At 40.3% G+C, this 16,864-nt stretch overlaps 1 protein-coding gene across 1 annotated transcript in view; it reads right to left on the bottom strand.

The window, feature by feature from the left end:
* The window catches only part of CMTR1 (cap methyltransferase 1), a 53,976-nt gene that overhangs the window by 24,936 nt on the left and 12,176 nt on the right, over nucleotides 1-16,864 (bottom strand). Inside the window, exons 4-11 of the mRNA XM_083349337.1 lie at nucleotides 15,176-15,334; nucleotides 14,385-14,477; nucleotides 9,265-9,336; nucleotides 4,405-4,499; nucleotides 4,251-4,323; nucleotides 3,853-4,051; nucleotides 2,023-2,141; nucleotides 323-419 (exon numbers count right to left, since the gene is read on the bottom strand). Of these exons, the coding sequence (XP_083205463.1) occupies nucleotides 323-419; nucleotides 2,023-2,141; nucleotides 3,853-4,051; nucleotides 4,251-4,323; nucleotides 4,405-4,499; nucleotides 9,265-9,336; nucleotides 14,385-14,477; nucleotides 15,176-15,334 (907 nt within the window). The remainder of the gene's footprint in view (nucleotides 1-322; nucleotides 420-2,022; nucleotides 2,142-3,852; nucleotides 4,052-4,250; nucleotides 4,324-4,404; nucleotides 4,500-9,264; nucleotides 9,337-14,384; nucleotides 14,478-15,175; nucleotides 15,335-16,864) is intronic.

The raw sequence follows: 16,864 nt of genomic DNA, 5'->3' as shown, positions 1-16,864 counted from the left end.
GAAGCTACAAGTTGTCCAGGTTGCAATGGCATAAGTACTTATGGACACATCACAATACATCCAATTTAACACTATTACTATAAAGGCCTCTACAAGAATATCTACATTTTAGAAACAGCAATTCACAATGACAAAAAAAAATAAAATACAAACAAAAACAGCCCAAACTGGAGAACCTTGTCACTTACAGTCCAAAGTTTGCACAAATACTTTCAAAGGAAAGGCTTCATAAATAGAGAAAGACAAAAGAGACTGGAGAATATCTACCACCAAAATCACAGAGGAGGATAAAATACAGAGGTAAGCCAAAATGGGACGGCACCTGTCCGTATAACAGAGAGTCCTGTGAGGAACTGACAAAGAGTCAGCTGCTTGCTTAAGATCTCTTGGATGTTTTCCTGCCCTTCTACTGAGAAGCCCTGAAACACACAAAGTTAAATACGTAATTGTTTAATATATCATCTATACAATAAAAAATAATGGCTCTTCAGTGTTTTTTTTTAGCTCTATCTTCCAACCAATCCACTATCAGAACTAATCTTTTCTTCTCTGGAGTGCCCTGTTTGCACCTTGGCCGACTGAGCAAAACATTTCTGCAACTTTCTCACCTCCCAACACCAACCACAGTAGAATGTGCTTGTCGCCTTTCTGCTTCCCTTCCCTTGTTTATTTTAGCACCAAATTACAACTGAGAGATGTAGATTAGGGATCGAGGGAGAGAACAGAAAATAAAAGCAGTAGTGAAGTATCTCCTCTCTGGTTATAAGCTGATGGGCATCATCTGTCTAAAGGATCACGTCTTCCCTTTCACCTCATTTTTCTGTATAATCCTATTACTGGACATTCCGGGAGTTGCTGCCCTTATGTAGATGGGGGTTATTTTATAGTAATTTTTAAGGAACCACTGCTAGTCTGTTGTAATACACTATCGGTTTTCAATAATGTCCAGTTCAATGACCAAGGTTATTCTGGCAGAGGACAACAGCACTCAGCTCTTGTACACTTGAGGTATATATGGAAAGGAAAAGGATGGAGTTCAGATTCATCTTACCTCCAGTGTCTTTTGGAACTTGGACATTAATGGGGAGATGATCATTGACTTTCATTGAGTTTCAAAGGCTCTTGACTCCAGAGTTTGCCGTGTTATTAAATATAGACATATTTCTCTGGAATATATTAAGAGCCTTGGTGGAGCAGTGGGCTAATGCCTCCTTAAGTAACACCAGCTGCTTGCAATTATTGCAGGTTCGCATCCCACCAGGCTCAAGGTTGACTCAGCCTTCCATCCTTCCGAGGTAGGTAAAATGAGGACCCAGATTGTTGGGGGCAATAAGCTGACTTTGTAATAATGCCGCTGGGGGGGGGGGCGAAAGCCCTAATAATAAGCAGGCATATATAGAGAATGAAGGCTACTGCTAAGCACATTTGATTTGTGCTTAGATTGTAAGCCGTCCTGAGTCTTCGGAGAAGGGCGGGATATAAATGGGATTAAAATGAAAAATAAATAAAATGAAAAATATATTGACTATGCATAGTTAAGTCCATATAATACTAGGAATCAAGTTCAATTCAAGATATTTTATAACTATTGCAGCTAGATAAACTTTGTCAACTATATCTCAGACCTTTCACAAAATGTACTTGTCTTGACCAAAAAACTCTCAAAGTGTTTTGCTTCACTTAGGACATAAAAATGTGTTTTGTCAACTGCCAATAGAGGCTCGGCATCTATCTACGTTCGTCAAGATCAGCAATATAATTACATCAAAGCTTACCTTTCTCAAGAACATCTGTAACATAAGTTGGTGACATTCAGTGAACATATTATGTTTATTTACATTTTTCATTTCAACACAGTTCATTAATCCAGTTCCAGGATAAAACAGAATGACCCAGGATGTTGTTTCAAAGGAAAGCATTATGGTTATTTGCCTAATTTGGCTGCATGTCACAGAATGCTATGAAAGGTAAGCTGAAGTTAATGCCCACAGGATAAAAGAAAAGGAGGGGGGAAAAACGTACCCCATCAGCCATTAAGAAATGCACCCCCTTCTGATCTGTATTGTCCAGCACAAATTGCTGAAAGGCAGAAATGTTCTCAGGACGGGTGATGTCACCATCTCCCTCAACACCTCCTTCACCTAAGTGGGAAAACAAGGATTTTGATTTTATTTATTTATTTATTTATTTTTGGGACTTTGAATCACATATATTAATACCATACTTCCCAAAGAATCATTTTTTAAAAAACCTGCTGTTTTAAAAAACAATTACCCACCTTTCAACAGAAAATATTTTAGAATGTTGATTAATAAAAGGAAGCCATTTTTTTATCCTAATACTGCCACTTTTTCCATAATAATAATAATAATAATAATAATAATAATAATTATTATTATTATTATTATTATTATTATTATTATTAAATTTATATAACGCCCTTCTCCCGAAGGACTCAGGGCGGTGTACAGGGCAATACAAGAAAATACAACATACAAAAATTAAAAAAATATTAAATATTACAGCCCAATTCAATACATTAAAACAATAACATTAAAATACCCCTAAACCCATCAGACCAGGCCGGCTTCTTCAAATAAATATGTTTTTAGGTCACGTCGGAAGGAGCGAAGGTCGGGAGCCATCCGGAGCTCCACTGGTAAACGGTTCCACAGGTCTGGCGCGCCCACAGAGAACGCCCTCCCCCTGGGGGCCGCCAGTCGACACGCTTTGACCGACGGCACCCTAAGGAGGCCCTCTCTGTGGGAGCGCACTGGACGAAGGGTAGTTGATGCCGGCCGCAGGTGCTCCCGTAAGTAACCCGGACCCATGCCATTTAGGGCTTTATAGGTCGTAACCAGCACCTTGAATCTTACCCGGAGGACAACCGGAAGCCAATGCAGCTCGCAGAGTAGAGGTGTTACATGGGAGTATCGGGACACCCCCACAACTCGCGCGGCCGCATTCTGCACCGGTTGGAGCCTCCGAGTAGTCTTCAAGGGCCGCCCCATGTAGAGAGCATTGCAGTAGTCCAAACGGGAGGTCACGAGCGCATGAGTGACTGTGCGCAAGGCATCCTGGTCCAGATAGGGCCGCAACTGGCGCACCAGGCGAACCTGGGCGAAGGCCCCCCTAGTCACAGCTCCTATATGATCTTCCAAAGATAGCTGTGAGTCTAGGAGGACACCCAAGTTGCGAGCCCTATCTACGGGGGGGGGGTAATATCTCACCCCCCATAGTTAACGGTGGAACAGTCTGAATTTCCCGAGACACCGGCACACACAGCCACTCAGTCTTGTCAGGGTTGAGCCGAAGCCTGTTCCTCCCTATCCAGACCCGAACCGCCTCCAGGCATCGGGACATCACATCGAGGGCATCACTGGGGTGGTTTGGGGTAGAAATAAAAAGCTGGGTATCATCCGCATATTGATGATACCCAACCCCAAAACCATGAATGATCTCACCCAGCGGCTTCATATAGATGTTGAACAGGAGGCGAGAGGACCGACCCCTGAGGGACTCCACAAATGAGAGGCCTCGAGGCCGACCTCTGCCCTCCTGCCAACACCGACTGCAAACGTCCCAGGAGGTAGGAGAACCACCGTAAAACGGTGCCTCCCACTCCCAATCTCCGAAGACGCCGCAGTAAGATACCATGGTCGATGGTATCAAAAGCCGCTGAGAGGTCTAACAGGACTAGGACAGAGGAGCAACCCCTGTCCCGAGCCCGCCAGAGATCATTCACCAGCGCGACCAATGCAACCATTCTTAGATAATTAACGTTCTTGCAGAAAACCATGCATCTATTGAGGATTTTTTTTAAAAAAAACGAAAACAATTTTGTGTGCTTACCATAGTAAGGCTCAAAAAGCTCACTAGATGCAGCATAGAAATCCTCCAATTTGAAATCATTTGGTCCTTTTAAGGTCATTCCAAAACCTTTTGCATGCCACTTCTTCCTCCAGAGGACATATTCTGAGAAACCACCAGGGCCAGCACATACATCAGCAAAATACAACAGTTCAGCACCACGTTCTTTAATTAGTGGTTTCTGCAAACAGAAAGGATAGAAATTTAATCACCGCAACTAAATCAATCTCCCAAGTAAATAATTGCATCAATCTGTTAAATTGCTTAGCTTCTGAGGTGCTTAATCAACTACCATTTTAATAAAGCTCAAAGGATTTTCCTACTCACTTTTCCCATTCAGAGAAGCCACCAGAGATACACAAATAAATGAAAACCCTCACCCCATGAGAATCCTTTGGGTTTGTAAACATGTGGTCGAAGACATAATCTATGTTTCCCATCTTCATTGCAGCTCTGTAAGTGTAAGATGGGCATTTGTTAAGAGTTTGCCCTTCACTGACCAAATATGTCGTAATGCGTAGTCTATTCTCTGACCTGTTTAGGAAGAAGGCTCCACGGATCATCTCGTAAGGATTGGATCTTGTACGAGCTCGGCGCATCTCCTCTCCATCCAGCACATCAAAAACACTCTGCAGGAAGAAATTAGAAAATCTAATCTAAGTGTGAAGGACAGCTAAACAGAACATTTTGCAGTTCCATACTTAGAACTTTATTTTATTTTACTTTACAGAACCCAATTATGGGGAGCAATTAGCAATGCAACATTCATTCTTTAATCAGAATGTAAGCTTCATTAAGTAGACAAGGCCAAAAAAAAATTCAACTCCAGATGATTGCTAAAAATACTTTGTTGAGATTGGCTACAATAACATAATAAAAGAAGAGAGCACGAGGGTATACATGTAGGCAAGGAAGACCAGGGCCGGAAGTGGGGAGGAGCTACGAAAGACAGGATGGGTCTGATATGTGAGCGGAAGGGTATGCTTGTGAGTGTGCTAGGAACAAAAATGGCCCAATGTATCACGCTGCCAATTTTCCTGTGCAACCTCAAAGCAGGAAGGTTTTTTTTCCTTAGCCGGATCTCAACAACTTTCAGAGGTGACCCTACTTGACAGTGGAGGCCTACAAAATGGCAGGTGGTTACACATATACCTCAAGTTTGATACACAACTACCAAAAATCCTGGATGATTAGACCCAGGATCTTATAAATCCAAAATGTCCTGTCACAGCTTTTCTGTGTGCCAGGTGTAGCGTTTCCTCTCGTAATTCCACCAAAGGCAAATAAAGGTGACCATGATAATGCAAGAAGCCATCCTCAGACTTAAAATAGTGGAATATTGGACTGGTCCAGGTTGCACTGGTGTTCTACAGCTGAGCCTGAGTGAAATGATTTCTTCCCGGCAGGTTTGAAATAAGTGCTGTCAGGGAGGTGACTCCAGGGTGGTTGCAAAGTTTTCTAGCTGCAAGACTGTGGCTGTGAATGGCATCTGCTCCATCATTTGAGAGTCTGGATGAGGCATCTTCCTGTTTGTGTGGGGGCTGGGACACACAGATCACAAAATAAAAGCATGAGAATAAGACAGACCATCAAACCTGGCAATGATTGAGTTTCCAGGCTGTGCATAGTTGCTCCGGGCTCTTGTGGTTGGGTCATATATTACTGGATACTTTGTGCCTTTAGGTGCTGCTTCCAAACCTTGAAAACACCATCACTGATTTCAACTGCAGCTAACCTTTTTAAGTAAAAGGAGCAGAGCAAAGGTGATTGATCTGGTGCTGTGCCCTGCAAGGGCAATGTTAGGAGCAGGCACTATAAAGATAGTGCTTTATACTGTCTTTTTACTGGAGTCTGGGTGCTGAAGAAGTATGGATACAAACATCTCTGGTTGTTGGAAAACCTCATTGGAATGGCTTTTCATTTCCCAGTAGCCCAGGGAAAGAAATAATGATATGCGAGAAAGCAGAAATAAACTGGTAACAGAAGTTTGCAAAAATCTATGAACCACTGCACATCTTCTTTGTTACTTGAGAGCTTTGTTACTGATTACTTGAACCTTCACAGGATCTATGCCCAGACTTCAGGTGAAAATGAAACAGCCCAGGAGTTCTATCTTGGCAAGATCAAATGTGCACTTTCCAGCTTGGAGTACAGACAATGCTTTTGGAGACACTACAGGATGAATTTGACACATAGTCCTGTGGTACCCTGGAGTAGATCAAGATGTTGTCCAAGCAAATAATCACTAACTGAAGATTTCATGAAAAGCTGGAAGACCATCAGGATTTACAGAGTGTGAATGGCATGACCAAGTATTTGAAATGGCTACAACTGATCTGGAAGGTGATAATCGCCTTTCTTGATCTAGATCACACAGTACACTCCATGAAGATCCAGTATGGCGGTGACAGTGGCAGAGAATAATTATTCTATGAGATCCAAGATCAGCAGAAGAGAACATTGGTTGCACCCAGTTATGTGATTTAGGTATAGCGAGTCATTACAAAGATGAAGCCTCCCTTGCAAATTTATTCTTCAAAAATAGGACAGAGACTCCTGCTGAGGAGGTAAAATGACAAGAATGCATTCACAGAGATCCATTGTCTCTAGAAAAGTACATATAGACAACATTTAGGATAGTTGTTCCAGGGACAAAATTTATTGTGCTGTCATAGAAGCAGTGTAGGGAAAGATTGTCAGTCTGCTTGTCACTGGATACATCATGGAACCCCACATTCCGGGCCAGTGGCAGTTTGGACAAGACTGAATGGTGCTTGAGTGGCCTGCGCGTTTCCACATTATAACATCTTAATGATATCCCTGCTCTATGATTACCTGATGCAGCTAGCAGTTATGATTGTTAATATGGCGATGTGCCTAGTGGGCACAATGGTCAGTGTGACACCAACACACCAAGCCAACTCTAGGCACATTGCCATATTAGCAATCACAACTGCTAGATGCATCAAGTGATCATAAGAGAATTGGGTTCTTTTAGTGACATTTTGTCAGCCAGACTGCATGGTGTTCATGTGGAGGAATAGGACTGGAAGCAAATGTTCATGGTTCAGTTTCAGAAACAAGGATGAATGCCGGAGCACTTGGCAACCAGGATACAGGCGCAGTGCATCCAGCTATGCACAGGGCTTTCTGAGGAGCTGGAGTCAAGCATACACCAGAGGTGTGCTTTAGGGTGTGTAGCTGACAACCAGGAGATGAAGATCAGGGTGTGAAAATGGGACACATGCAGACCAAATGAAGAGAACAAGATGAAGAAACAGGAGTGGAGTTGCTGGGAAGAAGACATGGAATGTGCATTTACGTGCCAGGGAAAATTCTAGCTAAAAAAGTATACTTGCCTGTGAATTTCTAGTTTCTGTAAATTAATAAGGCTATCTCATGGGAACATTACAAGGGAGAGAATCTCCCCCCCCTAGAAACACAGAATATCAGGTAGAAGCTACACATATCCTTCTAACCAAACTACTTTTCCAGTGAATCTGGTTTGAAACCCGAGGAATCCCTCAGGTAAGATTGTAGGCACGATTGCAAGCCTATCCCTCTACTCCTAGAATTAAAACGCTTTGCAAGTGAAACTAAGCACAGCTTTCCATATTGGAGAAGAACAGGAATTTATGGCTAAGTGCAACATTCTGCTTCTCCCCTCAAATGCAGGAGATTTGCTACTTGAGGATGTGAAAAAGCAATATACTCCTTTTTCCTGGGTGGACGAAAGGGGCCATATCCATAACCAAGTTTCATTCTGGCAATTAAAGCACTGGCCTGACAAAATTATCGGCTAAGAATCTTTCTATTTTGTATCATTTGGTAAAACAATGAAAGGAAAAATATGTTACGCTGCCAATATTTTCTAAAGGGAAACTCTCCCCAATGGTTGCACCCACTGGACAGAGAAGGACGACTTGTACGAGTTGAAATATTCTTATGTCCAATTCTCATTGGTGGGAGAGAAGGCCAAATGCTAACTGGAATGGTATGCCTCAATTTGGATTTGTTAAGAGCAGGGGTAGGCAACCTCGGCTCTTTTATGACTCATGGACTTCAACTCCGACTTCTTTTATGACTCATGGACTTCAATTCCCAGAATTCCTGAGTCAGCTATACTATGCTGGCTCAGGAATTCTGGGAGTTGAAGTCCATGAGTCATAAAAGAGCCGAGGTTGCCTACCCCTGGTTAAGAGTATATTCTAGAGCACAGCTTATTATAGCCTGAATGGTTAGGAATGGCCCTGTCACAGAATGATCAGAGTTTGATGAAGAGGAAATCAGTTTTTGGATTATAGGGATGTGCCTGGATGCATTAATTCACACTTCCCCACTCGTGACAGCATTTTTCTACAATGGCTCTGTTTTCTAGGGCTGAGCTCCAATAATACTTATTAGATACACTTATTGGACTCAAGATGCTTATTTGCCAGGCAAGAACTCAATTACTATTCAATTGCTTGAACAAGGTTTTCTTTTTCCTTGCTGCCACCCTCTCTAAGACAGTGTCTCCAACCTTTCTGGCTTGGGGGCCCCAGCGGCCGGAAAGAGGGGATGGTTCTTTGTAAGCGGTGGGCATGTGCACATGCAGCTCCATTTGTGCTTGCACAAATGGGAGATTTGCTCGCACGGCCCGGTTCCGAACAGGCCGTGATCTGGGGGTTGGGGGCCCCTGCTCCAGGAGACCCACTGCCGTGCTTTCTCTCCTTCTCTTTTGAATGTGGGCTCTTGTTCAGTGCAGGATCCCTGTAAGAGTCTGTCTCTGATGTCAAAGCAGGGAGTCAACTGAAGCTTCTGAAAATAAACGGGGAACTGGCCTCCACCACAAAAGGATGAACATCAAGTGAATATCAGGAATTCATATAAATCAAATCAGTATCAGACAACGTCAGTGCTTCGTATAAAAACTGGTGCTTTGCAGTCATTTTTCCTATGACTGGACTCAATAACATTGCATAAATATAGATTGCAATTTCACAATCACCCAACAACAAACTCTTCCTTAGCAGCACCCACTTCAATATTATCAGAGCGCCATCCTCAAAAGAGATTTCACTGAATGTGTTCTTCTGTAGAAGTCAAACTAGCTTCGTTCGAACAGGATAAGACTATTCTTGTATTCTGTTTGCTAGGGGGAAACGGGGGGGGGGGGAAACTAAGCTGAAATATACACAAGTTTAAGACTGTTCATCTAAAGCAACTCATCCAAAGTTCAGTCTGAGAGGAAACAAATAAGGGAGTCACTTAAGCCTCCATGTTACTGGAAGCTACTCTATTCTAACTAAATCTGTCACAACCATCAGCCCTCAGATTTTTCTGCCTTTGCACTGCACTGGTATTTCTCCTTCTACTGACAGGCCTGTTGTGGTTCCAGCAGATAAAATTCACCTTGCATTGGAGCATGCTGTGTAGGAGTTCTTTTCCACAGAATTCCGTTTCATCATCAATCACCAATTTCCTCTATAAAACAAAACGTGGGGGAAATGAATCAACATGTGCAAAAGCATTTGTCTTAAGATCAAGGGCTATGTAATGATCCCAGCTCAAAAAGAGAAAATGCGATTCAGAACCACGAAGGACCTGCAAACTGCATTTGGTGGTACCTCTTATATCAAACGTCTCTCTCTCTTCCTAGGATTGCTGGCAACAGCAGCCTAAGCCCTCCTTTAACGAGTTGCTGACTGGTGCAATTTGCATGAATCATTATTTCCTATTTGAATCTGAATCATTACACAGCCGTAATAAGATCATCACCTTTTTTTAGAAAGATGTATTCTTAATAAAATTTAAGAATGAACCAAAACTGTGAAGGCAGAACAATTTACAATGTAAAACCCATTAAGACAATGTGCACATTTTAGGTAGTGGGGCGGGGGCGGGGGGGGGGGAGAAATAGGAGTCCTTGAAATAAGAAATGTTCAGCCATTGAGCATGAGGAAAGGAAGCCCTAGCTCACCCTGACATAGTTTCACAACCACATCATCAGCAATGCATTGTTCCCGATTTTGGAACACCTGACCAAAAAGAGACACTTAATCTACATAAACACTTTTACTATAAAAACCATCATGGGGAGCCCAAACTGTTGCTTATCACATACAAATGTGTCCAAAAAAGTAAAGCAGGCAGGAAGAAAGGAATCTTATGATACTCTAAAAATTATCTTTGCTAACTGAAAATGTCCACGTGTGAAAATGAAACTGACACTTAAATGTTTATTTTTAAAATATATCTTATTAGTACTTCACAACAACAGAATGACTTACAGCAGCTGAACTGGAATAGTTATTCCCGCTGCAAAGTCCCTTCCCCTGATAAGGTCTCAAAAATCTACTCCATGGAATTCGGAGAGCAACATGGACAATTTATTAAGACTTTACATGAAATTGAGATTCCCCTAATATACATACGCAGGCTAATAAAATATTCATTTTATGGCTTCCGGTTTGCCGAGCCAGCCAGCATGGACGTCTGGAGGATGGCTCTCGTCTTCCACGTCCAGTTTCGCATCGCTGGGGGGTCCTAAAAGGGCCGAAGAGTCGCCCTGGAGGGGCGACCAGAAAAAAGGGGCTTTTGCAGAAACGTGGGGGAGCCGCAAACCCCCCCCCATTAGTGCCTGCATTCCCTTCATACCGGTGGATGAAAGACTTGGCCATAGTAGGCTGCAGACAGCCGAAGTCAAATTTACCATCAGGCAACATTAAAGCAGTGTGGAAGAGACAGGAGTAAGATTCCTCTCTTATACCTTAATCTTTTTTTCCCATCTAAATAAGCTGCTAAGTACCTTCCCCCCTGTGGAGAGGAAGGGGGGAATTCAACCCTCCCTTCAAACAAGCGGCGATCAAGCTCAGGGGTGGTTTTTTTTAAAATGTTGAAAAAAGAAACGGACTAAAAGAAAAGAACTTTCAAAGTACTTGGGGGACACCCAGTGGCTAAATCTAAAATTGCAATCTGATTTTTTTAAAAAAAATTAAGAAAACATTTAAGAAAAATAAGATAAGATTAACCTTGAACACCAGATGTAAAACTCCACCATGGAAGAGTTTCAAAAACAAATCTATGCTATGTGGGAAATATCCTACCAAACCTATCAGTTCCTTTCTGCAGCTGGCGATGAAATAAGAGCTTTTGGAAAAGAATTAGAAAGTATCTCGAAGAAACAAACTCAAATTGTGACTACAACCAATATTTTATCGGGACAGAACTTAACAGAAGAATCAAATACATTGGCAGAAGAAGTAACTACTCAACAAACACAGATTTTCGAAGACAAAAATGAGAAACAGATGGAACAAAATTTATTCAGCCCAGCACAATTATATCAAGAGGCAAAAATAATGAGAAGATTTGGCGTTGTTAACAGACCCCTCAATCCTTCAAAAATGGAGACTGGAGGGCTACTTATATATGATACAACAATACAAGAATGCTTTGAGGACCCTGAGGCAAAGAAGCGAAAAATGACATGGCAAAGGAAGAAAGCAAGAATAAGATTGAAAAAATATGGACATACTGAAGAGGCCTGAAATAGATAACACCAAAATAGATAGAATTGTACTTGAGAGATTGCTTTGATGAGTAGATAAAAATATTGACTAATTAAAAAAAATAGATGTATGAATACTAACATTGAAATATTGAACTCTTTAAATGAAATGGATTAAGATGTATATATAATGATAACTTTATTGTCACTTTGAATGTACACCAATCGGCATACATCAACATGAAATTTCGTTGCATACAGCTCTCAAAGGGTCACCACCTCCAATATATATATAATATGTGTGTGTGTGTGTGTGTGTGTGTGTGTGTTAAGAATGATACAATGTAACTAATACACTTGGATGTAGTAACATGAAAGGATGTGTTAAATGTTGAAACAGAGAAATTTTGGTTAATTTTTAATATGTGGAAATTATAAATGAGAAATAAGAATATTATATTGTCCTCCTCCTCTTCCTCCTCCCTGCAACTGGTATTCTAATGACTACCATTCTCATATTGTACTACTAACGTCGATATGAAAATGAGATAAATAATAAGTATATTTATATTACTAGGTATTGGAGAAAATTGTGTAAAGGGAAAGGAGGTTATTTACAAACATGAAAATGAGAAACTTTAAACGTTTAATCTTATTATTAATGTAAAATTAAAGCTGGAAAAATATATAAGGTGTTTTGATATCTTAAGGATGGAATGTTAAAATATAAAATATACTAAGGTATTGATAAATATAAGAAAACTATTAAATGACTGATGGATAGCAATGAGAAGTATGTTAATTTAGATAAGAGATAATATGTATTAAAGGAGAAAGGGAATATTAGTTACAACAACTTGGAGATCTGTAATTATATGTATTTGTCTGAAATGGAACTATTGTAACCCAGATACCACATTGCTTTTTAAAGATATTATTGTAATAGTGGAAAATTAATAAATAAATAAAAAATATTCATTTTATACCAGGGGTGTCAAACTCAATTTCATTGAGGGCCGCATCAGCATTGCGGTTGCCCTCAGGAGGCCGGGTGGGTGTGGCCTGGGTGGGTGTGGCCTGCTGGGTGGGCGTGGCTAAAGTGCGTATGGCCTACTGGGTGGGCATGGCCAGCTCTATATCGTTCGCATCAAGGGTGCCTATGGGGGCCTGGGCAGGAGTGGGACAGATCTGAGGGTCTCTGGCAGGAGGAGGGTGCCTGGGCCAGAGCTAGGGCAGTGGGGGTCGTTCCCTCAGTTTCCAGGATGGCTTCGCGGGCCGCATAAAACCACTTCACGGGCCGGATCTGGCCCCCGGGCCTTGTGTTTGACATGTCTGTTTTATACCAAGATAAATGCATAGACATAGACAATGCTAATAGTCCATATCTACATCTCCCAGACTTTTGGGGGGTTGGACAACATATAATTTTAACACATCATTTTCATTATTATTATCATCACCGTTGTCACTATCATTTATTTCTATTAATAGGAAATATGGTATACAGATATGGGAATAAAGAGTCTACCTTAACTGTATTTTTCAGTACATGAACAATGATAGATCCAATCACTGCAAGTAGCAGCCATGGCATATTTGCAGTCTGAGCAATATGCAGAAAGCAAGCTTATATAAACTCCCCTAAGAATACAGTATCTCAGTGATTGTCAGTACATCATTTAAAAATATGCCAATATCCAACGGAGGGGAAAAAACTATTCATCTCTCTGCTTACATACATTCTCAGCTACACTGCCACTTTTTAGAACATGTAAATATTGAAGAGCAGTGGTCTATGCCAGACAAATGTTATTCTATAAAATGCGGATATCATTGGAGCAAATGTGATTTCCTATTGCTGCGTTTAAACACCTTGTCAAGTTATTCAAGCTTTCACAAATACAGTAATCAGAGGAGTGAAGCGGCAGTATTATATAATTTGAAATTGACAGACAAGGCCAGCCAGCTACACACTCAAGTGTATCAACCTGCTTATTTCACAAGGAGTATGAGCTCACAAGGGCCTCCCAAGCACAATGCATGAATATGTATCTGTCACAAAAATATCCACAAAGCTTCTTTGGCACATAGGAAAATAAAACAGTTCTGATTATAGGTACTTTTCATAAAATAACGCTAAAGAATGATGACAGTTGCTATCCAGGCCTTATAGATTCTCAGTCCTATGGCTACAAAGTTCACTTGGCAAACATGGGCTAGATATAAAATAAAAATGGAACTATGTATGACACCCTGAAAGAGCAGAATTAAAACTTGGGGGGAGGGGAGGAGAGAAACCTTCAGTAGAAATTCATTTAAATAGGATTCCATTAAAATCATGTACTAAAATGTGAAGTTTAGGTCTCACCAGTAACTGTAATAAAAGATTAAAAAGCTCAAGATATTTTAATTATATTTACAGTTATTAAATTTATTTTTAATATGCTTTCATAGTTTCAGTTCAATTATATTTAATAAAACTTTGACTCACTTGGTGTAGTTTAAGACTATTACAATAATTTTCCACCTGAAGTATCTTTTTTAGTATACTTCGGCACCTTTCTGAATTTAGCTAGAACTTTTTCACTCTTAACCAACTCAGCATTTAATTTAATTTTCTTTGTTTACCTAAAGAAATTTACATTTACGTTCATGCTGTTATCATTGACAAAAATTAATAAAAATTATCCATCACTCTTTTATTCCTAGGGCTACCTAGCCGAACAATTACATTTATTTACAGTATCTCTTGAGTAGTTTTTTTTAAAAAAAATCACTGAACCAGAACATAAATATTTTAGTACTTGTGTATTATAAGTGTTCTATTTATTTTGCAGTCCCTGCTTAAGCATCTTCATAATACACTAACATATTTTCTCTTTCTTAGACCTTTTTTATTACTTCTGATTTATAGATCTCTTCATCTAGAATATTTTTGCTTTCTTTTTTAGATCTGTTCACTGTAGATGTCAGTAATAAAGATTTGGTGGTGATTATTTCCCTTGTTGTGCAACCTGAATACCTTTCCTATTGTCATCCAATCCTTCAATTCTTCAGCATCTGGAATTTCCGTGGTACATTCTGGGCACCAGTCCACTTGCTCATAAGCACTAGCCTGTGAACAAGAGAAAGAAGATTTCAAGAGAGTCGTAAGTATAATAAATCTAGCTCAGTGTACATCCATAGATCAGAAAACCAACCTCAATTCAATGTTTACTAGAATGCTTGGAGAGAATCTTGCTATTATTATAGGTATCAAAACATTATCTTCATCCAAGAAGAGAAATCAGTATCTGATTTCAGACAGTAAATCCTCAAATGAGGATTTTTAAAATGAACCTTACTCGAGTCACTAGCCCAGCAGTTCCCAACCAGGGGTGCGAGGCGATATTCCAGGGGGTGCGAAAACCTGGGTTTTCAAAATTATGGTGTATATGCATAATTCGTTTCCGTTATTTTGAACATTTGTAAGGGCTGCCAGAATGTATCAGAAGCATTCTGGGGGTGTGGGGTATGAGGACCCAGATTGTTGGGGGCAATTAAGCTGACTTTGTAATAATGCCGCTTGGGGTGCGTGTGAAAGCCCTAACAAGCAGGCATATACATAGAATGAAGGCTACTGCTAAGTTTGTAAGCCGCCCTGAGTCTTCGGAGAAGGGCGGGATATAAATGGAATTAAAATAAAATAAAATAAATAAATAAAAGGTTGGGAGTCGCTGCACTAGTGCAAAGGAAAGTATCTATCAGACCTCTTCACAATGGGACATTCTGAGAACAGAATATCAGAAGGAGGTTTAAAGGAAATGTAATTACCTCTGGCTCATCTTGCCAGTTGATGTTCATCTCTCCATCAAATCCTTTCAGAATGAGCCCCAATCCACGCCTTCCTTTTTGTTGTGAGGCCTCCACAATCTCTTGCCTTCCCTGGCCATATTTACCAAGACCTTCACCTTCTCGAAAGCCCATCTTAGCCTACAAGGTAGTAGAAAAGGTGTTTTATATCCTTCTGCTACTTTCAACAAAAAGCACTGGTCTGTCTGATTAAAAATATTTTTACAAACGATTTCCAGATTCTCCTTTCATATCTTCAACTTAATCAAGAGGAAAATTATATCTAGAAGCAGAAAAAAGCAAATAATAAAATAAACCTATTACAAATAAGCAACCTGCAGAGAACACAGCAGTTATTTCTTACTATACTTGTGAGGCATCTTCATTTCACTGTGTTCGGTTATCTTCCTTCAATGCTGAATTTCTTCTTGAACATAATAACATCGTTATCAAAAGAGATGGCAATACAACTTCCATATGCCAAATCACACATAAAGACAAAATGCCGATTTTGTGGAAGGGAAGATAAAGGCCCACATCCTATATAAAATCCAGAACTGTCTTCTAAATACACACCCACATTCAACTAAACCCTTACAAATACAAATCTATTTCAAAACGTCATCAAGAAATAATTAAAACAGATAATGCTATGGTCCAGAAAGATAAAAAGCAGGGGGATGTTCCACTTTAGGTGAGTTTATTGCATTCTTTTTTGTTGCCTATTGGCCAACTTTAGTTTTGATTAAAATATATTTTTCTTCCTATATTAAAGCTTTTTCATATCTTGGGCTGTAACAGTCAAACCTCAGTGAAATAAGCTAATCCTAATATTTTGACATCAAATAATGTAGCTCAAATGTTTTTGCGGATTATGAAAACTGAGATTAAGGGGTTAATTTAAATCATAGTCATTTCAATAATAAAATTTTCCAGATTCAATTTCTGTGATTCAAAATTTTTGAGGAAATTAAGAAGAAGAAGAAGAAGAAGAAGAAGAAGAAGAAGAAGAAGAAGAAGAAGAAGAAGAAGAAGAAGAAGAAGAAGAAGAAGTTGAAGTTGGAAGGGACCTTGGAGGTCATCTAGTCCAACCCCCTGCTCAGGCAGGAAACCTTATACCATTTCAGGCAAATGGCTGTCCAGTCTCTTCTTAAAAACGTCCAGTGTTGGAGCATTTACAGCTTCTGCAGGCAGGTTGTTCCACTGGTTAATTGTTCTAACTGTCAGGAAGTTTCTCTTTAGTTCTAGGTTGCTTCTCTCCTTGACTAGTTTCCATCCGTTGCTTCTTGTCCTGCTTTCAGGTGCTTTGGAGAATAGCTTGACTCCCTCTTCTTTGTGGCAGCCCCTGAGATATTGGAACACTGCTATCATGTCATCCCTCACTCTTCTCTTCGTTAAACTACACATACCCAATTCCAGCAACCGTTCCCTATATGTTTTAGCCTCTAGCCCCCTAATCATCTTTGTTGCTCTTCTCTGTACCCTTTCTAGAGTCTCGACATCTTTTTTACATCGTGGTGACCAAAACTGGATGCAGTATTCCAGGTGTGGCCTTACCAAAGCATTGTAAAGTGGTATTAGTACTTCATGTGATCTTGATTCTATCCCTCTGTTAATGCAGCCTAGCACTGTGTTGGCTTTTTTGGCAGCTGCAGCACACTGCTGGCTCAT

This window comes from Vipera ursinii (genome assembly GCF_947247035.1).
Source record: "Vipera ursinii genome assembly, chromosome: 1".
Lineage (NCBI taxonomy): Eukaryota > Metazoa > Chordata > Lepidosauria > Squamata > Viperidae > Vipera > Vipera ursinii.
Note: the sequence above shows the minus strand (reverse complement) of the source record. Positions and strands in the feature narration are given on the sequence as shown.